The sequence below is a fragment of the Triticum aestivum genome, chromosome 2B (genome assembly GCF_018294505.1).
Source record: "Triticum aestivum cultivar Chinese Spring chromosome 2B, IWGSC CS RefSeq v2.1, whole genome shotgun sequence".
Classification (NCBI taxonomy): domain Eukaryota; kingdom Viridiplantae; phylum Streptophyta; class Magnoliopsida; order Poales; family Poaceae; genus Triticum; species Triticum aestivum.
Window position 1 is genome coordinate 430,308,991 of NC_057798.1, and position 24,832 is coordinate 430,333,822.

At 44.2% G+C, this 24,832-nt stretch overlaps 2 protein-coding genes across 3 annotated transcripts; one reads left to right on the forward strand and one right to left on the reverse strand.

Moving 5' to 3' along the window:
* Positions 1-3,680: 3,680 nt before the first annotated feature.
* LOC123045301 (uncharacterized) lies at positions 3,681-7,450 on the forward strand. Its single transcript, XM_044468302.1, has 5 exons — positions 3,681-4,014; positions 5,531-5,634; positions 6,514-6,627; positions 6,817-6,900; positions 6,999-7,450. The coding sequence occupies exons 1-5, from the start codon at positions 3,807-3,809 to the stop codon at positions 7,053-7,055; spliced, it is 567 nt and encodes a 188-aa protein (XP_044324237.1). The 5' UTR covers positions 3,681-3,806; the 3' UTR covers positions 7,056-7,450.
* Positions 7,451-7,527: 77 nt separating this feature from the next.
* Positions 7,528-11,747, reverse strand: LOC123045300 (2,3-dimethylmalate lyase). Of its 2 annotated transcripts, none has more exons than XR_006421273.1 (6): positions 11,441-11,747; positions 10,481-10,692; positions 9,367-9,648; positions 8,578-8,700; positions 7,897-8,157; positions 7,528-7,823 (listed from the first exon to the last, which is right to left on the reverse strand). XR_006421273.1 is itself a non-coding variant. In XM_044468301.1 (6 exons), exons 1-6 carry the CDS (start codon positions 11,625-11,627, stop codon positions 7,813-7,815), a joined length of 966 nt encoding a protein of 321 aa, XP_044324236.1. In that variant the 5' UTR covers positions 11,628-11,746; the 3' UTR covers positions 7,528-7,812. The 2 variants fall into 2 exon arrangements, 1 of the variants encoding a protein (XP_044324236.1); XM_044468301.1 differs by having other exon boundaries at positions 8,007-8,157; positions 11,441-11,746.
* Between the last annotated feature and the right edge of the window lie 13,085 nt (positions 11,748-24,832).

The window sequence follows — 24,832 nt, forward strand, 5'->3', positions numbered from 1 at the left end:
ATAAAGATAAGTTAACTGGGAAACAACACAAACATGCCCTACAAAGAAGAAAAGAAAGCCACTAAGTGAACGAGAGATCAATGGCCAAGAGGCGGAGCAAGGTGGAGCCCTACCGCAATCAGAGCATCCATCATGTCGCCTAACAGATTTTTGTCCCGTTATCTAGAAAGCGGGTGACAGTGTTACAAAAAGACCCAAAATTTGAATATCAAATTAGTGGCCCGCCGCAAAAAGACCCTCTCAAGAACCATCTTGGTATGAATTATCCAAAGGGGGGCACGCCTATACCTCGCTCGACGCGAGCTCAATGGTATTCACGCCTCAAGCAACGCCAAACTGGGCCGGCCCAGGCGCGCCAGAGTCCATTTCCTCAGTTTTTCTTTTTCATTTTTAACCTTTTTATCTTTTGTTTATACTTACAAATATTGTAAATGTATATATTACAAAAATATACTTTAGATAAATTGTTCAAAAATGTTGATCATGCATCTGAAAAGGATTAAATGTGTTTAGAAAAAAAATCCAATATGTATAAAAAAGTACAATGAGTACGGAAAAAGTAGACAATAAGTTTTAAAAACCTTTTAATAATTTATTTGAGAAATGTTAAACATGTATATAAAAAACATTCATGATATATAAAAAAATGTCTAATGTTTTTGGAAAAGAGTAGATATTAAAAATATATGTTTTTTTATAAAATATTAACCGTGTACAATTTTTTTTATGATGTATACCCAAAATGTAGAACATGTATTAAAAAAATTAAACATAAACTTTTAAAAATGTTGATCGTGTATGAAAAAAAGTTAATCATCTATTTCAAAAATATTAAATGGGTACAAAAAATAATTCCTGATGTATACGAAAGATGTAGAATGTGTAAGAAACAAAATGAGCATAAAAACATAAATTTCAAAAAAAATGATGATTGTGTATAAAACGAAGTATTAATCACACACTTAAAAGAATTAAACTTCTATTAAAAATGATCCTGATATATGACAAAATATACAATCCGCTTGAAAAAAGTAATCATCAAACATTAATTTTTTTAAATTGTAATAATGTATTTAAAAAATATTAAAATGTACAAAAAAACATGTTCCAATTGTATACTTAAAATGTACAAACGTGTATGAAAAATATAGACATGTATTGACGAAAAAACAAAGAAAAACCATGAAAACTGAAGAAACAAAAGAAAGAAATGAAATAAACACCACATAAACAAAGAAAACCGTGAAAATCCTTCAGGAAATGAAGAAAAATAAAATAATAAAACAGAACAAAGAAAAACAAATAAAATTGATGAAAACTAAGAAAGAAACAAAAAAACAGAGAAAAATAAATAAAAAGGAAATAAAAAACCAAAGAAAGGAACAAAAAATCGAAGAGAAAAGGGAAACAAGAAAACTGAAGAAAAAAACATTGCAAACAATAAAAGTGAGGAAAAACCATAAGAAAACAAAAAAAGAAAGAAAAAGAAAACAAGAAAAAATGGTGAATAGATAAAAAATACAAAAAACAGGCCAAAACCGGAGAAGAAACCCACATAAATGAAACTGAAACCGAACGAAACTCTGCGAACCTGAACGAAACCCCTGAATTGAAAAAAAAATAGTGGAAATGGGCTGGCCGAGTGGTGGAAGTGTGGGGGGCGAAGCTTTAGGTGAGAAGGAAGGAGCAGTCGCGCTAAGCGAGATATAGCTCCCACAGTCCAAAGTGTACAGGTCATTGCCCAAACACTATCCAGAAAAGGCAATGCCTCCTCCTCATATGGTTGGCCTGGGTTCTCAGAAACTGCGAGGGCCGAGGAAACCAAAATCATTAGGTGTGAGTAGATAGCAAATATGTTCATGAACAACGCAGAGTGGAGATTTGCGCTCATGAAAGCCAAAAGAGGATCCCATCTCCATTGTTTACGGAGACAAAGAGCCCAAGTTGAATCTCATGTTTAATCCGTTCAATTAACTTCCAAAATCAGAACCCCTTCCTACCCTCATAAGCGAGCACAAACGACCCTTACAGGTACTTTATTTGATAAGCTACAGCCACAACCCACCATCCTCCTTGAGAATTTCTCAAACTCATCTCAACATAAGGGCCACATTCATGCGATGGGAGGTGAGAATAAATAGAGCCCCCCAGGTCCTTAAGCAAGCAGATATCCGCCTACTTGACCATATGGTATTTTTGGTGCCCGTTCACCGCATGCTAGAGGAAGTGTGACAGATCCTTGTCAAAGGAGTTGTGCACCCTAGGCCTACAAGACACACAGGGCTATGTAGCACATTCGAGTAAGTATCCCAAAATAGTGTATCCCAACAAAGAGCGGAGATGAGTGTTTTTTTTCGCACACAAGCTGTCATAGGTCTTGAGTGAATTAACTGTTTTGGTATCTGCAAGGATTAGTGCGGTGACGAAAGTGAATTAACTGTTTTGGTATCTGCAAGGATTAGTGCGGCGACGGAAACAAGTAACTAGAAGTTGGAATGAAGTAAATAGAATAAAAGTAAAACACTGAAAGTAAATTGTCGGTTTGTTTGTGTTAGAGAGGTTAGGCACGAGAAAAATTCGGATCATGTTATACATTGCATGTGCCAGTGCAACGACAATACTAGTTGCCTTTTTATGTATTTCTACCTCTTTGATTATATGTTCAATAGATGCTTCACCACTGAACACTTGAACTCCTCCATGCAGGGATTGCTCACCTTTATTGTCCTGTGCCAACTCTCACTACACATAAACAACTTGATAATCATTTATTAATTTGTTTTGAAAAAAACAATTATTTATTAAAAACACGAACATTTTTGGAATATTCCAATATTTTGAAATTCCTAACATTTCTTTTAAAAATACCTTTTCTTGGAATATATTTTTCAAAATGGAATATCAAAATTTTGAATATCTTTTTGAAAACATGAACACTTTGAAATCATATTTTTTAAATGCGTTTTTTAAAACACAGACAAAATGAACATTTTGGAAAGTGTGAACATTTCTAGAAAAATGAATATTTAGAAATTTCAATATTGTTTAAAAATAAAGAAAATGAAAATTTTAAATTTCCAAGCATTTATTGAAAATTAAAAAAACATACTACCTCTTTCACAAATATAAGATGTTTTGGATATTTTAATATGAACTACATATAGACTGAATCTAGTGAATAAACACTAGATTCATAAAAAAGTTAGAGCATCTTATATTTGTGAAGTTAGGGCTAACAGATAAAAACACACAAAAAACCTTCCAGAAGATTTCGAAACCAGGTCGCTTGCTCGTGTAAAAGGCTCAAAGTGGGCTGGCCGAGTTATCATCGCTTGGGTGTTCGCTTTGTGGCAGAGAATGGCCTTACTGGGCCAGTCTTCCATTACAGCGAGGTCCAGTCCCGTGTGGGCTGTACCTCAGGTGTGTCCCGATACTGGTCTGGGCCATCTTTATCATTCCATTGAGAAAAAAAACATAGTTTCTCATTTTTCGATCCTAAAAAAAAGGTTCTCATTTCTCAAACAAAAAAAAAACATAGTTTCTAAAAGAAAAAACAGATTACTCCAGAGTTTTTTTTAGTTGGCACTCCAGAGTTGCTAAGTGACTTCTTAAAAAAAAACTAAATAACACGGAACGAAAAGTCGTAGAGAAAAAAGAAATGAAAGTTTTAAGCTCATCGGCCTTCCACGAAAATAGGAGTACTCCGGCTGCAGACGCAAACCCAAACCAAGCGAAAAATATCCACTGAATCTCTCTCGCTGCTCGCGGCCGCGGCGACCGGACTAAGGAAGGAATCGAAGGCGACGATGGCGTGCCGAGCCCTCGCGCTCCGCTCCTTGCTGCTCCCCGACCCCCTCCACCACTTGAGTCTCCGCGCCGCCGCGTCGGCCCAGGCGGCGCCGTTTCCTTGTCGCCGCCGCCGCCGCAACATCCGCTGCTGCTCCAGCTCCAGTGGGGGCGGGCCCGGGGAGCAGGGACAGCCGCCGCAGGAGGCCGTGCTCGAGGCCATATCAAGTGAGAGCTCCCCCCATGCCGCCCTTCTGTTCCTCTATCTTTTGCCTAGTTAATGGCTTGCTGGCTCGTGGTTGTCGTCGTTTCGGTGCTCACTGGTTCAAGATCGGAGTTGGAATGCCGTGGATTGTTTGTGTGATTGTTATATTCCCGGGGCTGATGGAACTAGACGACGATTGGGGGTTGTTCTTTGATGGAATTGGATGGATTCATCTCAGTGACTTGGTTTGATATGCTAACAATTCTCTGCCCTAGTTTTTCTAGTGGTTTACTTAATATTTACTTGCGACGAGAGAAAACGAGCATGCCTTCTAGAACATCTCTTTATTTATTAAATTAATTCTTGGCTTTTGCTGTGATAATTTCGGATGCATTCTTGATACATTGATAGTCTAAGTTACCCCACCATGCGATGCAGATAGAGTTATAACGTTAAGTTGTATGATATTTTCCACAAACAAGGATGTGCCAATACCATAAGCATATATGTATTTCAGTTGATAAAATAGATATAATGTATGACTAAACAAGACCTATGCCTGGACAGTGGACAAAACAAATCAAAGTTTTACTTCACACTCACCACAGAACAGATCAGTAGGAGGCACATTGTTGGTGTACTATTTATTCCAGGAGAGGCGGCAGTGGCATGACACCCTCATATTCATCGGCGTCCTGGTTGAAGGGTGTGTGGTTGGAGGAAGAGCGCTGCCATCGGTTTGGCTTGAGTGCGAAGGTGGCGGCAGTAGCAGGTGGAACAATCGCTTAGTGTCGGGAGGGACGGAGGGAGGAGTCGGTGGCAGGAGGAGGGAGAAGGAGGCTGCATGGCCATGCTTGAGTGTGGAGGACGAGGAGACACCTGGTGGAGTCAAGCAAAGAGAAGAGCAGGACATATTATTTGTTTTAGGGGATTGGGTTGTTTGTGTGTTCTGATTTGAGCGATTTGGGGCCTTGAAGTTTCAAGGGTCTATCAGCAGGGCATCACTAAGAGTATCAGCAGGGTATTATGAAATTCTTACTTAGTTTGGAAATTTCAGTCCGCTGATACAGTACTGGGGCCGTATCAGGCACATATTGCAATACGGTACAATGGTTTGTTATTTGTCATCCATGTGGTACCTCATGATAAAATGACTTAATTAAACACAAAAAGGAGGAAAACTTCATTAGTGAAATAGTGGCACTAGGAAAACTGCATGACAATCTATAGAATAATAAGATATAGAGGTTTACTGTCATTCCCAGATTATACAAGGGCATGGCTAGCACCAAAATCAAGTGGACGAGTTCAAATGACAGTGTCTTCTATCGATTAAGTCTATGAATGGTCACATTTTCAGTTTACATAATAGGCCACTGTATGTGGCTACATTGCATAATAGGATCACTGAGATCAGTCTTTTCCCTTGCTGTTTGCTTCTCAATGGTAATTTGCAGTGAGCCCACAGTTTTGTCTTGATTATGAGTTAGTAACGTTATACCTTGTTTTAATTCGTACAAAACTTTCCCTTTTAAGCAGAGGTGGCAAAGTCTAAAGGAAGGGTTGCACTCACAACAAATATGGTCATAGGTGGCACTGTTACAGATGATTCAAGTGATGAATGGCTTGTTCTGGATCAGAAGGTATTCTCTTAATATCCAACATCACATATTTTGTGTTATCGTTCAGTGCAGGATGACTTACAATAGCTTGACATGGGACAACTGGCCCCTGGAAAATTCTCTGCAATTATTTTCTACCGATATTTTGTTGAGATAACGTCCATAAATCTAAATTTTGTTTTATTTTGATGTCAATGTTGGATTCTAGGTTTTGCTCTTGGTATCATGAAATTGTATATTTGGGCAAGCCAGATTGACTTGTTACTGTATTACAGTCAGCATAGCCATGCTAGCCATGCATTTTCTACATGAGCAACTCATAATAATGAGTGCTCCATCATGAGACTGGAAAAGGTTCCTTCGCTGACCTGTTGGAGGAAGAAAGAAAGTTGAAGAGCGTCTCCCCCTTTGTCCTTTTTCAGTGTTTTTTTATAAGATCTTTTTTAATGGAAGAAAAGAGAAATCATAGGTCCTTTTCGTCTCAACAGAGAAAGGATCATCTTGTCAGCTCATGCCATAAGGTGTTGGCTTAAGTCTCGCAACGAGGGCAACCCTTATCCGGCTGAAAGCCTTATTATCCGTAATAAGTTTTCTTTTTTGAGGCAAACCCGTAATAGTGGACAGAACTGAAGGTAACCTTGAGATTATACTTTATGGGGAAAGGGAAAAAATGGAGAATATCTTTAAAAACCCTAGACTGAATTTCACTAGGGTCCATGGTCTTATCAAACTCCAGTCGGACCTGTTCTGAAAAAGTCGATGCTAATTATGTAGAGACGTACAAGTGCATTGCTTTGGTTTATCGGTTTTTGGACTAGATTATTGAAGGAACAATATAAGGCCCAAAACCTTGGATCGTACTTCAGGCATCACTTAGTACTCTACCGTTTTACTTGACAGGTGAATACATATCCCACAGACAGAGGATTTACAGCAATTGGTACTGGAGGTGAAGATTTTGTCCATTCTATGGTTGATGCTGTTGAATCGGTTCTTCAAGAATCGATTCCAAAGGTTAGTGTATTAAACTGGTTCACACGTTCTGTTATGTTGGAATAATATGTATTACTAGCATACTTTAGGGGCTGTCTAATTTCACTGCTTAGATTATATCAATGCTTAACTTCGTCGAATATTTTGTTTTGCTATATTTCCTTAATATTTTTGTGACTCTTAATATAGATCTCAACTTGGTTTGTACAGGGCCAAGTAAGTCAGAAAATATCTTCCAGGGGAAAATATGTTTCTGTAAAAATTGGGCCAATACGTGTGGCTTCAAGTGAGCAGGTAACGCCCTGTTTTCCTATGATCAGATGTATTCTAGTCTGCAACCTAGATGTCGATTTGCAGATATTTTGTTTAATGAGACTTCGGTTGTTGTTCAGGTCCAGGCTGTATACCGTGCCATGAGAAGAGATAACAGGATGAAATACTTCTTATGAACTGCAATTACTCATTCCTGTTTAGTTCCTTCCATCTTGTAACACCGGCGTCCTGTTATATGTTTTGCTGTACTTGTAAGTGCTGTCTCAAATGGAAATATTGTGTTTGGTTTTCCGGTTCATCGGCTCCATGCGACATAAAGATCCCCCCTGCAGGCTGGAGCTTTTGTGAACTGATGAGGAAGAACATTGTGTGTTACTTTGGCCCAAATAGAAATTGCTCCATTTTTCAGACAGGCACTACAATGTAACAGCACGGTTTTCATTACACTATAGCGAACATGTTTACATAACGTTTAAAGATGCTTGTAGTTTTGGGATTTGTGGAAACGTCTATGAAATCTGTATACATTTCAGTTTAATGCTCCAAAATTGCCGATGCAAGTCTTGAGTCCTGCTGCCAAATAAATCTGTCATGCCGACAATTTTTTACTATTTTTCTTCGACTTACTACATACATTGGTGAGAAACATTTCTCAACAACTTCGAAGGTGGTTTATTTTATTGAAATTGAAAATTGACACAAGGAATCCAGGTTTGCTGACACCAAAGCAGCATACATTTACAAACATTTTGTCACGCCGCCTCATTTACAAGTTGCTAAAATCGTCTGCCTCAAGATAAACGCGATTGCTCTGCCTCATTGCCCAGAGGTACAAATCTCAAATTCTCGAAAGCAAATGGATACTGATCGCTCAGTGGACACCTGGATCCCATTTCCATATGCCTCCTGAGAATTGAACAGGGCCGCTCCTTTCTACGGGTTACCTGTAAAATGCCGACAAAAAATTAGTCATTAAAAATCATGGATAACGTATTTCCATGTCCATGCACTGCTCACCACTTGGGGTTAACATGTCTACACTGAAGAGGGTTATGGAATAAACCATCAGGGCTTGCCAAGTCATGTCTACATTGAACAGGATAATGGTAGAAATCATCATGGCTCACCACTTGGCATCAATGGTTGGGCTTGAGGGACAGTGTACTGTTTATCTTCCTGGTAATAGCGGTTGAACCCTAGAGTATCCTTGATCTCCTGAAAAGATGGGAGGCTGGCAGGTGAGGGTACACCACCACCTTTTATGGCGAGTAGAGCATCCTGCATATCAAATATTCATGTGCTTTGAATAAAAAAGTAGCATTTCACACTCCAAATTGAACAGCTACCTATGGCAGTTACTGGCATTCACATGGTTGTAGAATATCTACATGCATTGAAAGATGCTATGGTCGTCCCTGATTTCCCCTTTGCGGTGCAGTATACAATCTGCATGCAGCTTCTCAATAAACAAGTTCTTGCACTTATGTTCTATGCAAAATTTCAAGGAACACGGTATACAACATGATAGATCTCTTAAGTTACTGGATAGAACTGGGATAGTTGTAAAAACATTGAAAATAATTCAAGGCAATATTAGAGGATGTTACCATCATGGCATCATGTATTTAAATTCGTCGGAAACTGAAAGAGAACGCTGTATATAAATCATGGAACATGCTTCATATGTAAAGAACAAACCTCCATTGCACGCATTGCCACCCCAATTAGGGACAACGGGTAGACTACAAGGCTAAAACCAATCTCCTTGAGTTCAGCAGGGGTCAATATGGGAGTTTTACCACCACCTTCTAACATGTTTGCCTGCAGAACAAAGCACAGGGTATAATATCTGATGTCCTCATCTAAGTACTAGAGAGGGGGAAAAAACGAATTCACAGGCGAATTGAAAACAGAACGTTCAGAAGCAGACATCATTCGTACAGAAATATTAGCAAGAGAAGTAATCACAAGCATAAATGTAGTTAGAGCCACAGATGACACCATCCCTCCTACTCCTCTAGTTGTAAACATTTGCATACTTGGTAAATATAGGAAAATACTAAAACAAGTCATTTCTTGTTTGGGTATCCTAATCAAATTCATTGGCATACCAGAATGGATTGAAAGGTTAGCACCAAGCATATAAATAAGAACTTTGCTTTGGTACACCGCCCTAGAAAAGTTTACGGATTTTGATGCAGATTGAAGGTTGAGATTAGAAGGTACCCCTTCAATAAAAAAGGATAATAGTCATTTGTATCCAAAATCTACTCAATACGTTTGACCTGTAGGCTAATATGGCGATAGCCTTTTAAAGTAACTTTAAGATTCATGCAAACTTTTAAGGAGGAGGGAGGGGGTTGTTACCGAAGCAAAACTATATAAATCAAAATGTTATCCTAGGTGATCTCAATGGATGTGAGTACAATCATAACTCTTGAATGACTAACTCGAGTATGACGAACAAACACAGGTGGATCATCTTACCATCTTTGGTACCCCAGGTGCAACCGCACAGAATGCCTTCATCTCTTCTATTGAAGCAAGGGCATCAATAAATAGAACATCTGCTCCAGCATCAGCAAAAGCCTGAACTCTCCATAATGCTTCATCAAGAGAAACAGCTTGACGGGAATCTGTCCTCGCCACAATAACAATGTCAGAGGCACTCTCCTTCCTAGTGTCTATAGCAGCTTTTATGTGCATGACCGCTTCCTCCCTCGAGATGACTTTCCTTCCTTCAGTGTGTCCACATGCTTTTGGTGCCACCTTCAATATGTTATGCATCGTATCAATTAATGAAAATTTTAGAAGGCGGAAGATCAATTACACAAGTCTTCTGTTCATCTTTTTTGATATAGAAAGTAAGGAAACTCTGAAATAAAATGAAATCAATGTCTGCTTAAACACACAAAGATATAAAGAGAAGTATTTATCACTGGATCAAATAATTCATTTGGAATTCCAATGGCTGCAAATATCTTACAAAAGGAAATCAGCGCTACTCCAAAACATTACTTTCTTACCCTTCTGCCCTGCATTATGATATACGGTACTGAAGAGATTTTTGTGAAAACTATCTTACCTTGCACTATCCAAATATGCCCAAAAAAACTTGCATTGTAAGAATCATGTCCAATGAATGAGATTAAAGTTCTCAGTTCAATTTTTTTAAGGATGGATCCTACAAGTACATTCCCGTAATTGAGCACCATGGAGTGGGAGTCTGAATCCTAATCACTCACTACCATCAGCCAGAAGAACACCTCCCGTTCATATGATGTAAAATAAACAATTATTTATATTTAGTTTTGTACACTCTAAAGACACACACTGAATACCACATTAAAAAAACAAGGAACTGATAAATTGCTGCAGTTCTGGGGAACAACGTTTTTTTAATGCCTTAAGCCTAGCAACTTTTAGTAGAAAGAAATAAGATCGAAATTATTTCAGTTTCAAATTAAGGAGTTACAGCCTATTATGATAGACTCATAAGATTACTCACCAAAACATTCAAAATAATTACCGAATCTATCTGAAAAATAAGAGCAGTGACTTTGACAAGTGGAGGAGAAAATGTATGGAAATCTATGAGTACCTGATCTTCAAGCATGATTCCAGCCAACCCAGCATTAATATATCCTTTTACAGTTCTCTTGATGTTCATAGAATTTCCGTAACCATTGTCTCCATCACCAATCACGGGAACCGAAACTGCTTCGGTGATTAGACGCCCTTGATCAACCATTTCTCCATAGGAGATTAATCCAACATCTGGCAATCCAAGTCGTGAGGCAGAAACACAGAAACCTGAATGGAGAACATATATTAGGACTCCAATGCATGAAAAACCTTCAGCAAACACCAAAAGTTACTTTCACAGAACCCTGGAAAAGATCAGTATGTAAAAAGCCATTAAAATCTCTTAATTTCCATAGCGGTTTATTTCATCAACAAATCAGCATAACAGATATTAATAACTACATTTAAGGACACAAAGTTCTAGTTAAACACCAAAACAAGCAGCATTTACCGAGAACAAATACTTGGAAAAACATTTGCACTTTAACTTTCTGAGCTAGAATTGTTCTTTCATAGTTACTCTTCAAGTCGGCTCTGCGTCCAATTTTAATTATTTGCACAGCTATATACAATATTTGTCATGTGTCATGACAAGAAATTGCCAGCTTAACTATTGTTAGCAAAATGCAAGTTACGTCCAGATGAACTTTAATTCACATCTTTATTATGCTGGTAATCAAGGGTGATATATGGACTATCCCTCCTTCCAGTGAGCAAAAAATTTCAACAATGGATAGGGTAATTCTCATCTTCCCAGGAGGATATGTCAAACCGTGAGTTAACTGGAACACTTGGGAGTGCACGGTTGGTTAGATCTACTACTACCGGGGTGACGAAGGACCTTTTATTCTCCAGCCGATCGTTCCAACAAAAACTTAAACCCCACAAGGGTTTTACTACAACGACCGCGCACGAACACAGCCGGGGGAACAAAGAACATGCGAGAAGCGTGAGAGGGAGCAAAGCGACCACGCACCGCCCATGAAGCAGATCGGGAACCCCGCGCGCTCGACAAGGCGGGCGCCGAGCGCGTCGAAGCAGCAGGGCGCCTGGTGGGCGCCTGGCGTCGCCAGGATCCGGCGGAGCGCCGCGGCAGGTGACTCCCCTGGGCGGATGCACCGGGCGCCTTCCTCGGGGGCGAAGTAAGGGGAGCGGGCTGCCATCGCTCCGCGGCGGCGGAGGATGCCGCGAGTGGGATCGGGTCGAGGAGGCGGAGGAGAAGGAAGCGCGAGGGGAAGTGTGTGTGGTTGGTGTGGCTCCGTCCGAGTCAACCTAGTCAACAAGTGACGCATCCATGGATCCCGTGATTTTTCCTTTTTATAATAATCCGCGACATTTCTTTCTAGATGAAAGGATCGAACCGATCCTAGGGGCGTGTTTGGTTACCGTCGCCTGCAGTATCTCCGTCTGGCTCTGAAAAACAATCTTATATGCGACATCTGCAAGTTGTTTGGTTGTGTGCATATGGACTTCCTGCATTAGGGAATCAATTTTGGCACGTTGTTAGGTTGCCTGCATTGTCTCGTCGCATACAACTACACACTGTTTGGTTGCCCGCATGGGGTATGATTAATAGCTAGCGCTTGCACTTAGCACACAGGGTTAAGAGCTAGCAGAGGAAGGGAGAGAAGAAATGCAGTGTGCGCCGCTGCGGTGGATAGTGGTCGTGACGTCGTGTCCGACATGACAAGCATGGAGTCGTGGGCGAGCGACCCGTCGGCAGCACGTCGAGCGACACCGTCAGCGAACTAGTTGCAGTGCTCACGCAAAGACAGTGGACAGAGGAGGAGAATGCAGTGCTCGCGCCATGGTATCGTCCGTGTAGTAGGATGAGAGAGTAGGCCGAGATGATCGATGCCGAAAACGACTCCAGTGTAGTTGGCGAGAGAGAGGAGGCCAAGATGATCGACCCCGTCGACAACGCGACAAACTGCAGTGTGTGCGCCATTGCAGCGTCAGTGCAGTAGGAGGACGACAGAGAGTAGGCCGAGATGAGTGACGCCAGAAACGACTCTAGTGTAGTAGGACGCGGGCAAGGAGATCAAGGGGAAGGGCGTCGGCGTCGAGAGGGACGAATAGGAGGGCTCTGAGCAGAGGACAGAAGAGCTCGACATGGCGGCGTGAGTACACTAGACTGCTGATAAAGGAGAGATGAAGCTACGATCGTCGAAACCAAAAACTTACAACACGAATGTTATAAAGAACTTCCGGCCGATGAAACTATGAACCGATCGCCTGAATGGAACCGTAGCATCGAGGTGCATCTTTTTCGTGTAAAGCTTACCTAGAATCGAAGCACTGTTGTGTAGATCAGAGGGACAAGGAAGAGAGGAGATTAGAGAGAAGCTTACTGGAGGTTGAAGAAGACCTCGCGTAATCACCTCGCATCCCTCCCGTCTCCACTCATGCAAGGGCCCGCTCGTTTGCGCTCGCCTCGGCCTGGCTCGCAAGAAACTGCCGATCTGAGTGTTTCCAGCTAGCCAGGCCCAGAGGTGCTTTAAGTTTTGTGCTATGCAGGTCCAACAGTGTATGAAGTCAATCAAACAGTCCATTTCCTTCCCACGCGCGCCCGGTTGGGCCTCATCCAGGCACCCAAACACGCCATAGGTCTCGATCTTCATCCTGACTTTTGACTAGACAAAGGCATCAAACGGTTAAGACTACAAAAGCATAATGTAAAACTAAAGACGTGATTGAAAAACGGGGATGCAACCCCAAGACAGCAGATACATGACGCTAAGGAGGCTAAAATCTACAAAAAGGGCAGCCCCAGTGCATGTAGCTCCCGCTTGCGCAGGGTCTGGGGAAGAGTCCGACCACTTTGGGTCTATTGTACGCAGCCTTTCCCTACATTTCTGCAAGAGGCTGTTTCCAGGACTTGAACCCGTGACCTCATGGTCACAAGGCAGCAGCTTTACCACTGCGCCAAGGCTCCCCTTCAGGCTAAAATCTACAACCAAAGAAGAAAAACAATACAACTTAAAGACCTAACATGGGCTAAAGGGGGTGCGTCAAAGGAAGAAGCTCGTCGTCGACGCACGGAAGGCAGAGTGGAGCTGCTCTCATCAGAGCGATCAAGAACACCTGAAACACATGGCAACCACTCCAACACACATGAGGACACAAATTGCATCCCACACACGAGGAGCAAGGCGCAGACTCTAGCCAAAGGACCAGAGCACTTCACGAAGACACGTTGAGCAATGGGCAACAAAGCCACCAGGAGGGCCGAGCCACGCCAAGACCAATGACACACTTCCATCCACGCGACCAGTTCGCCGTAGAGGGGAACACTATCCCCTCTCGCCCAGGCCAAGGGCGTCGACCCACCAGACAAACCGGACCGCGCAGAGACGGAAGTGAAGCGGCTTGAGGAGAACACCAATCCTCCACGGCGGGGAGTCACCGCTGGAAGAAGGAACCGCCGCCAATAGGAACACCAAAAGCTTGTTGCATACTACCCTTGTTACCACAAACCCAAAACAACGCCTTCAAGAAGGAGGAGGTGTGGAAGCACCGCCACCTCCCAACCAAGGGTTGTGGATTTTCACCCGAGAGCAAGGAAGGAGGTGGGGAGGGAGATGGACCTCATAGTTTCCTTCAGTAAGGGGAGCGGCACCAGGAGCGTCATCGCCGATGTGGCCGCCGATGGCGGCCAAGTGGTTACCCCGATCTAGGGCTCTGCACCCTACCACCACGACCCTGACCACCGGATCCAGTCAGACAAGGCGTGGGAGAGGAAGAACACATGCCGAAGGAGGCGTCTTCACATCTAGAGCAGGACAACCACGGGGAGCCAACCACCAGCCGCTCAAATCCACCGCCAGCCCATTGCCCACATGACCGGGCAAAAGTGGCCCACCACACCGAAGGTCGCTGCCCCAAACCCTTTCCTCCTGCACAACGGCAGAGTGATCTAGAACCCCGTCGCCGCCCTCATCAGCGGTCGCGCAGGAAACCCTGCGACTGTCTTCGACGGCAGTGAGGAGGGGAGATCTGAAGGAGGGTGGCGGCGGATGAAGGGAGGGCGGCCCTAAGTCACCCTCGGGAGGGTGACACGAGGGGAGGATTGGATACTTGGATATGCACTCGAGGCTTCATCCGTGACATTTCTTCGGCCATGTCCAAAGACGCAGAAAATGTCGACTGGCACTGAGATGTCTGGTGGCCTAGAGTTGACACCCAACAATATTCACCCTCACAAATCTTTGTTTAGAGCCAAGAATTTTGGGCGATTTTTTAGGAGGTTGAACCAAGAGGGTACATGAGTGGAGTTTTTTTCAAGATTGACTTTCAAAAGTCCTATGACAAGGTTAAATGGTCGTCCCTTCATCAGCCCATAAGAATGAAAGGATTCTTCAATAAATGGTGCTAGTGGATCCAGAATTTTGTCAGTAGAGGTAGTGTGGCTGTCAAAATCGATAATGACATATGCCATTGCTTTCAGACAAAAAAAAGTCTATGTCAGGGTGACCCTATATCTCAAGTGTTATTTAATATTGTTGCTAACATGTTGGGTATTTTGATTGATCGGGTCAAACATGACGGTCAAACTGCAGGAGTAGTGTCACATCTTATGGATGGTGGCCTCTTTATTTTGCAATATGTTGATGATACTATTCTTTGTATGAAAGATGAACTGGATAAGGTTCCAAATGCAAAACTCTTGCTTTCAACATTTAAGCAAGTGTCGTGCCTCAAAATTAACTTTCATAAAAGTGAATTGTTCTGCCTTGGAGAAGCAAGTGAGCGCAACTGATTTACACTTACCTATTAGGTTGTGGAAAAGGCCAGTTTTTGATAAAATATTTGGAATTCTGATTCATTATTATCATCTCACTAATGGGAGTGGAAACATAAGGAGGAGCACTTAACAGTTGAGAAGTTGGAAAAAAATTGCTCTCTGTTGGAGGACGACGGTCTTGATCAATTTCCTCCTCACAAATATTGTTCTCTATATGCTTTGTTTTTTTAACTCCCAAAAGGGGTCTGGTGAAGACTGGACCATTCCAGATCCAGACTCTTTGGGCAAGAAGATAGCGAAAAGCAAAAGTGTTGGCTGGCCAAATGAAGTGTGGTTTGTAGGCAAAAGATCGAGGATGAACTTGACATTCATGACGTGCAGGTCAAGAATGATTTCTTAGTAAATGGTTGTTCGAACTTCAAACTACTTACTGAGGATGATGTTTGGCCAATCATGTTGCGCCATGAGTATTTAGGCCAAAAAGTTGTGTCTCTAGTCTATTAAAAACCAAATGCCTCACACTTTGGGGTTGGTCTAATGGCAACAAAGAAAGATTTTTTTCCATTTGTAATGACCCGTAGTTTAAGAGAGCGGGGATTTTTTTCGATTGTGCTTTGCATTCATGCATATAGGTTGGGGTTATTATCAAGTTGCATCTCAAAACCAAATCAAACCTACATTCAAATTACTAAGTTAAATTTGCATTTCAAATAATTTGGACATGAGCTTTACTCTTATTTAGACTTTTGGGTTCAAATAATTCAATTAATATAAAAGGATTTAAGTGCATAATTTCCAATCAATTATGAATTGGAATTGCATTTAATATAGACTTTGAACAATAAAGAGAATTAAAGCTTTATTGATAATTGGATAAATATAAAAAATTTATATTACATATGAAACACGGAAATAATTAATAAAATAATATATTATTGTGTTACAAAAGAATTCAGGAAAGACAACCTAGGCTAAATTATCTATTCTTCCTCTACTATCCTAGCTAAGATCTTGATCTTCTTCTTCTTTTCTTCAAAACCTACAAACGTAAGCACTAGAGAGTGTTGGGTTAGGATTAGTATGTGGCATATCTCCTGTTAAGTGACAATAGATATGAGCCACTGTTCAGCATCAGAATAAAGCCATAAGTAGATATAGATCAAACCCAGCCGGCCAGGACCAAGTACCCAAGAAATTAGCCACCCAGCAGCTTACAAGATAGGCATCAAGGAGAGATTGACAACAGTAAGCAGCTACCGTCAACACCACCAGCACCGAAGACTCACGCAATGACAACACTAGCAACACACACAACAAGCACACAGCCGAGTCACCCATCCAAAACACTATAAATAGAGAAACCCAGCCGTGGAAAGAGTTTGATAGCCATTGGTACAACTGTACCAAACAGGAGTTGGACCAAACCCAAACATGAGAATTAATGTGAAGCGGCGAGGAGGTGCAGGCTAACCACAAGAAGGATAACTAGAGCCTCAAGACCAAGCTACTCAGCACCAGAGGTAGGATTGGAGGGATGGAATCCTCAGGCGTGCACAAAAATGTTGTGTCGTGCATCACATGATTTGTAGGAATTCTTGGAGCCACAGAAATAACTTTAGAACCGAGAGAGGACTCAGACCAGCATCATAGGCAATAAGATCAGACAACATCTATTTTTATCAGTTTAATAGAAGAGAGAGGGATAAAAAATAGACAAGGAAGTAGGATATAGCTAAGATAAGTAGTGTCTATTCTTAAGCAGAGTCAAGATAGCATAGAAGAAATAGTCAGGGTAGCACCCAACTGAACATCTACCTTTGAGAACACTGCACTCCATTTACACATGGTATTTCTTTGCAAACAGGACACAACACCCACAAGCACATGGACGGGTAGTGACACGTCCATTTTGCATCATGCTTTTATGTTAATATTTATTGCATTATGGGTTGTTAATATACATTATGGTACAATACTTATGCCTTTTCTCTCTTATTTTACAAGATTTACATGAAGAGGGAGAATGCCTGCAGTTGGAATTCTGGACCAGAAAGGAGCAAATCTAAGAGACCTATTTTGCACAACTCCAGAAGTCCTAAAAATTTATGGAGAATTATTTTGGGCGAAGAAACTACCAGAGGGGACCCACCAGGTGGCCACGCGCCCCAGGGCTTGTGGCCCCCCTGGCAGGTCTCCGGTGTCCATCCTCTGCTATATGGAGTCTTTTGACCTATAAAAAATCATAAGGAAGCTTTTGGGACGAAGCGCCGCCGTCTCGAGGCGGAGCTTGGGCAGAACCAATTTAGGGCTCCGACGGAGCTGTTCTGCCAGGAAACTTCCCCCTGGGAGGGGGAAATTGAAGCCATCGTCATCACCAATGATCCTCTCATCGAGAGGGGGTCAATATCCATCTACATCTTCATCAGCACCATCTCCTCTCCAAACCCTAGTTCATCTCTTGTATTCAATCTTTGTCCCAAAACCTCAGATTGGTACCTGTGGGTTGCTAGTAGCATTGATTACTCCTTGTAGTTGATGCTAGTTGGTTTATTTGGTGGAAGATCATATGTTCAGATCCTCCCCTCTGATCTTGAACATGAACATGCTTTGTGAGTAGTTACTTTTGTTCTTGGGACATGGGAGAAGTCTTGTTACAAGTAATCATGTGAATTTGGTATTCGTTTGATATTTTGATGAGATGTATGTTGTCTTTCCTCTAGTGGTGTTATGTGAATGTCGACTACATGACACTTCACCATGATTTGGGACTAGGAGAAGGCATTGGGAAGTAATAAGTAGATGATGGGTTGCTAGAGTGACAGAAGCTTAAACCCTAGTTTATGCGTTGCTACGTAAGGGGCTGATTTGGATCCACATGTTTCATGCTATGGTTAGATTTATCTTAATTCTTCTTTAGTAGTTGCAGATGCTTGCAAGAGGGGTTAATCATAAGTGGGAGGCTTGTGCAAGTAAGGACAGCACCCAAGCACTGGTCCACTCACATATCAAATTATCAAAGTAACAAACGTGAATCATATGAGCATGATGAAAACTATCTTGACAATAATTCCCATGTGTCCTCGGGAGCGCTTTGCTTTATATAAGAGTTTGTCCAGGCTTATCCTTTGCTACAAGAAGGATTCGTCCACCTTGCTGCACCTTTGTTACGTTTGTTACTTGTTACTCGTTACGAATTATCTTATCACAAAACTATATGTTACCGATAATTTCAGTGCTTGCAGAGAATACCTTGCTGAAAACCGCTTGTCATTTTCTTCTGCTCCTTGTTGGGTTCGACACTCTTACTTATCAAAAGGATTACGATAGATCCCCTATACTTGTGGGTCACCAGGTAGCTTCGGCAAGTGTTACTGCAACAATATAGCAGTAATAGTAGTTACATCACGAGAGGTTAAACATACATATGGTAAGGAAAATACCATGAACAACATCTATAATGAAGATAACAACTGAGGCAATTAACTGAATCCACGGATAAATAGTGTAGTAATTGTCGGTAACAAGAGTTACAGTAAGAAGTTCCAGATAACCAGAATTACAAGGACTAGTAACTGAATCAAGAGGAACACTTTAACAACCACAACAACTCAAGTACTGCACTAACAATAGTTAACCTACTAACTCTTCAGTTAACAGGAACAACTGAGCCACATAGGAGCAAACAACAGATTAAGCACTGCTCCTGACCAACTTAGCAAATCCAGAGCAATCCCTGTTGGGGAACCTTGCATGTAAAACAAAAAAAATTCTATACACACGCAAGATCTATCCATGGAGATGCATAGCTACGAGAGGGGAGAGTGTGTCTACGTACCCTCGTAGACCGTTAAGTGGAAGCGTTTATCAACGTGGTTGATGTAGTCGAACACCTTCGCCATCCAACCGATCAAGTACCGAACATACGACACCTCCACGTTTAGCACACGTTCAGCTCGATGACGTCCTTGCCTTCTTGATCCAGCAAGACATGCAAAGTACTAGCTGAGTTCCAGCAGCACGACGGCGTGGTGACGGTGGTGGTGAGCTTGTTCTCGCAAGGCTTCATCGTGCACTGCGGGAAAACGGAGGATGCAACTGTGGAGAGGGGCGCCGCACACGGCTAAGAGATTGTCGTGAGTGTGTGGCGCCCTCCCTCTCATATATATATAGGTGGGGGAGGGTAGGCAGCTAGGGGGCGCCCAAGGGTGGTCGCCGGCCCCCATGGGCTTCTGCTCTATGGCGGCCCCCTTCCTTATTTGCTCGGGGGGAAAGGAAGGGGGAGGAGAGGAAGGTAGGGGGAGGCTGACTCCCCCTTCCTTTTCTCCCCAAGGGCTGTGGCCAGAGGAGTGGCGCACCAGCCCCTTGTGGGATGGCGTGCTTCTCTTGTTTGGCCCATATGACCCATTAACCGCCCAGGGCTTCCCGGAACCCCTTCCGGTGATCCGATGACTACCCGATACATTTTGTAACCTTTTCGGTGACCAAATAGCATCGTCCTATATATCAATCTTTACCTCCGGACCATTCCGGAGCTCCTCGTCATGTCTGTGATCTCATCCGCGACTCTGAACAACATTCGGTCACCAATTCACATAACTCATATAATATTGTACCGTCAATGAACGTTAAGCGTGCGGACCCTACGGTTTCAAGAATGATGTAGCACTACTAGGGAAAACCCTATACACAGAATCTTAGCAGCAGCGCTGCTCAAAAAGGAGCACTGCTGCTAATTAGCAGTAGCGCAGGTGTGGAAAACGCGCTACTGACAAGTGTTTAGCAGTAGCACGCTCTATGTAACACGCGCTGCTACAAATATCGACCGACAGTGCCCCCTCACCTCCATTTAGTAGCAGCGCGGTATCGCTAGCCGCGCTACTGCTAAAGCTGTAGTAGTAGCGCGGTTTTTCTGAGGTCGTTGCTGCTAATTTTCAAATTGAACACACTTTTTGTCCCGGTTAGCAGTAGCGCTTCTAACGAAAGCGCGCTACTGCTACTTTCTTATCAGCAGCGTGTTTTACGTCCCGCGCTACTGCTAATCCGCACCAACCCACCACCTTTTCCCCACCGCCCCCTCCCCCTCCTCTCTTCCCTTTCCCCTACCTCCCACATGCTCCCACTCTCACTCTTCTTCTTCCTCAATACTTCTCCCCCTTACTCTCTCTCTTCTATCTACCTTTCTCTCTCTTCATTACTCCTACCTAACTACACCACCTCCATTAATGCATCTCCTTTCTCTTTTTCCTTCCCCTACACTAGTTGAAGTTGTCTCCTCCCAAATTAGGTAGCTAGGTAGACGTAGGATTTAGTTAAGTGACCTATTTTCCCCCTAACTAGATCTATCTTTGTCAAGAAGAGCTTTGTGCACTTTTGATCTCCCTACAACATCATCTCCACCGTGTGCTCGATCTCGAGATAGGTGATGAAAATTTCATGCTTTTGCAAAATGGAAATATGTTTATGTGTGTGTGATATGTTTGTGGAAATTGTGTGTGTGGCATGAGTTGACGCCAAATTGTTCTTTTGAGTTGCCTATGTTTTGCCGAAATGTCGATTTATTTCCGTTTCGGCGAATTCCGGGCAAACTCTAGATCCATATATGTCCTATTTTTAGGGAAGGTCATGCCAAATTTTTGTATGAATTTGATGCATGCACGCATTTTTATAATCAATTTGTTTATTATTACCGTGCAGAGTTGACGATGGTGGACAGATGGTTGCGGTCGGCGGTGCGGGACATGAAAGAAAATAACCCGACAGAGGTTTTATGTCCGTGTCGAAAATGCAAAGGAATAGTTTGGCTCGACCCCTATGACGATGGTCGTGTCGAAGCGCACCTGCTCATGACTGGTTTCATGGATGGCTATACTCGGTGGATAACTGAAGATGAGGATGACGATGTTGAGAATGCCGACGGGGTAGGCAATGATCACACAGGGCAAGACGAAGAGATGATCGATAATGGCAGCGGGGAAGAGGCCGGACATGGCGGTGGAGAAGGGGCCGGACATGGCGAAGGAGAAGGGGCCGGACATGGCAGCGGAGAGAACGACATGGACTCCACGCAGCAGAGTTCATCGGTACTAAGTTCAATCGTGCGGGACCCTCATGTTCAACCATTGCTTCGCAAGGAGACGAGTACTGAGAGAGCTGCTTCTAGAGAGGAGGCTAAGCTGGAGCAACTGGTGGTAGAATCGAACACTCCATTGTATGATGGTTGCAATCCTGAGGTGACCCGCTTGAGTTTCACGCTCCAACTCCTGAAGACGAAGGCTAAAAACAAATGGACTGACACTAGCCTCGATGAGCATCTCAAGTACCTAAAGGATGTTCTTCCCGCGGGTAATCTATGTCCTACTAGTGTTGATGAGGCCAAGAAGATCGTCTGCCCTCTTGATCTGCCACACGTTAGATACCATGCACGCATCAACGATTGCATAATTTATCGGAAGGAGCACGCGGAAAAAACAAGTTGTCCGGTGTGCAATGCTTCTCGATACAAGAAGGCCGGGAAGAAATGTCCCCAGAAAGTTGTATGGTACTTACCGATCACTCCTCGTATCCAGAGGTATTTTGTAGATCCCAAGGAAGCAAAGCTAATGCACTGGCACGCGGAGAGGAAGAAGCCCGACGATGCAGATGATCCGAAGCTGAGACACGTGAAGGATGGAAGCCAGTGGAGAGTGTTGAACAGCTTCTATCGGTATTTTGAATGTGATGCAAGGAACATCGTGCTCGGCGCGTGTACCGATGGCATGAATCCGTTTGGCAACCGGAACACCAACCATAGCACATGGCCCGTGTTTGTATGGATGTACAACCTCCCCCCTGGTTGTGCATGAAATCGAAGTACATTCACATGAGCATGCTTATTCAAGGGCCGAACCAGGAAATAATATTAATTTGTATCTGGGGCTACTTCAAGAGGAGTTAGACACATTATGGAAAACACCGGCCAAGACATGGGACGCCAGCAAAGGCGAGTATTTCAACATGAGAGCCGCGCTGATCACGACAGTGCAGGACTATCTCGGTTACGGATATGTGGCAGGCCAGGTGTGCCATGGATATTGCGGATGCACGCGGTGCATGGATGATACGACGTCTCAGCAGCTAACGTCAAGGAAAGATGGCGGGTCTGGTGTCGGTGTCAAAACCGGCGGATCTCGGGTAGGGGGTCCCGAACTGTGCGTCTAGGCGGATGATAACAGGAGACAAGGGGCACGATGTTTTACCCAGGTTCGGGCCCTCTTGATGGAGGTAAAACCCTACGTCCTGCTTGATTAATATTGATGATGTGTGTTACAAGAGTGGATCTACCACGAGATCAAGGAGGCTAAACCCTAGAAGCTAGCCTATGGTATGATTGTTGTTCGTGCTATGGACTAAAGCCATCCGGTTTATATAGACACTGGAGAGGGCTAGGGTTACACAAAGTCGGTTACAATGGTAGGAGATCTACATATCCGTATCGCCAAGCTTGCCTTCCACGCCAAGGAAAGTCCCATCCGGACACGGGACGAAGTCTTCAATCTTGTATCTTCATAATCTTGGAGTCCGGCCGACCATGATAGTTCGGCTATCCGGACACCCCCTAGTCCGGGACTCCCTCAGTAGCCCCCGAACCGGGCTTCAGCGACGACGAGTCCGGCGCGTATATTGTCTTCGGCGTTGCAAGGCGGGTTCTCCTTCAAACTTCATGTTCCTGTCGAATAGTGTCCGGCTTCCTTATAAATGTTGCGCTCCTTGGCTTCTACGCCCAATAATGGCCTTCTTCCACGTGTCGTATGAATGCGAAAAGCTAGGGTATTTTTACATTTTACCCCCTAGCCGTGCGAACGAGCCGCCTATAAGAGAGGCGAGGATCTAGATCCAGCTCACACCATCCTCCATCCGCAAGTTCTCATCGAAGCGCCTCTGACAAAAATCCATTCTATCATGGATAGTCGACGCGGCTCCTCCTCTCGCGCTCCCAGCCCTAAGCCAGGAGATTGGGGGAGATGCTCAGTTCCACACAGCGAGCTAGTGGCGCTCCAAACCGAGGGATATCTTCCCCCAGCTTTCATGGTTCCGGTTCGAGCCGGACTGGCCACCTTCAGGGGTGGAAAGCAGGCGGAGAGCGTCCCCAACCCTTCCAAAGGAGAGCGGGTATGCTTCGTCCCTTATCTAATAAGGGGACTCGGATTTCCCATACATCCGTTTCTCCGGGGGCTCCTGGAGTTCTACGGACTCCAGCTTCACCACCTCACACCTGCCTCCATTTTGCACATCGCGGGCTTTGTAGCTCTTTGCGAGCTGTTCCTGGGCATCGAGCCCCATTTTGCGCTGTGGAAGAGATTGTTTTGCCTCGTACCCCGTTCTTACGAGGGGTCGATATATCAAGTGGGCGGAGCCGAAATATGGCGCATCGCCGGGACCGGATATCTATCCGGCACCCCGAAGAAGGCGTCCGAAGACTGGCCTTCGGAATGGTTCTACATGGAGGACGCCCCTCTGCCGGATCCAGTTCGGATCGGCCTCCCGGAGTTCAGCAATGCTCCCTTGAAGAAACGCCTGAGTTGGCGCCCGCGGAGCCCTCAACGGGAGGATGATGGGAGCGTCCATTATCTGATGGGCCGGATTAGGTTACTGGCCCACTCCGGATTGACCATGATTGGAATCATGGCCACGTGCATTATGCGAGGGGTGCAGCCACTCCAATATAGGGGCCACCCTATGTGGGATTTCAACGGGGAAGATGACGCCACCCGTCATGGCCGCAGAGGGCCGGGCTCGGCAGCCGATCTGGCAAAGATCCTGTCCGGCTTGTACAAGGGGGAGGAGGAGGACTTCCTCCGCACGAATCCATTGAATGGATTCTCCATGAATAACCCTCGGAGCTGGGTAAGCGGACGTTTATCTACCCGATCCATACTTCCAAAGTCAAGTATCTTACTTCGTGATTTCGACGCAGGAGCTGCGCCGGGACGTGGAGGGCATACAAAGCCTAACTCCACAGCCCGAGGATCCGGAACGATCCCTTGATCCGGCCTCCGAAGAGGATCCGGACATAAAGGTGGAGCTGATCGACGGGGTGTTCCACCAACTTAGCATGGACAATGCCCTAGTCGCCATTACGGCTGACTACCCCGGTTTGTTTCCGGCCTCCCAGGTGACTACGACCGAGGTCTTGACACCATCATTTGATCCATGCTCAATTCTGACCATCCTATACTGATGGTGCATCGCAGGAGGTGCCTTTGAGGCGGGAAGCCGAACCTGCGGCGGCTGACCAGCAAGGGTCAGTTCGGCCCAGCAGGCGGAAGAGGAGTGCGACGCAAATCGAAACGTCGCCGCAACGGTACGGCGCACCGTTGTTTTTAAGGGAAGGATCCCTAGGAGGTATATTAATGCTCATAACTTTTCCAGGAGAAAGAGCGCTCGCCGGACAGTGTCCGGAGAGGTTGCCAATCAAGCCTCCGCCAGCCATGCTCCATCGCGTGGTCCGGAAGGGGAGGCGAACACAAGGCATGAGCCGGATGTTCCTCCGACGGAGGATGCCGACAGGCTGTCCGCCACCCGGTCTGAGGTGGAGAGCGCCATGAATCACAGGCGTCGCCGGACAGTTCTTCGTGACGCGTGTTT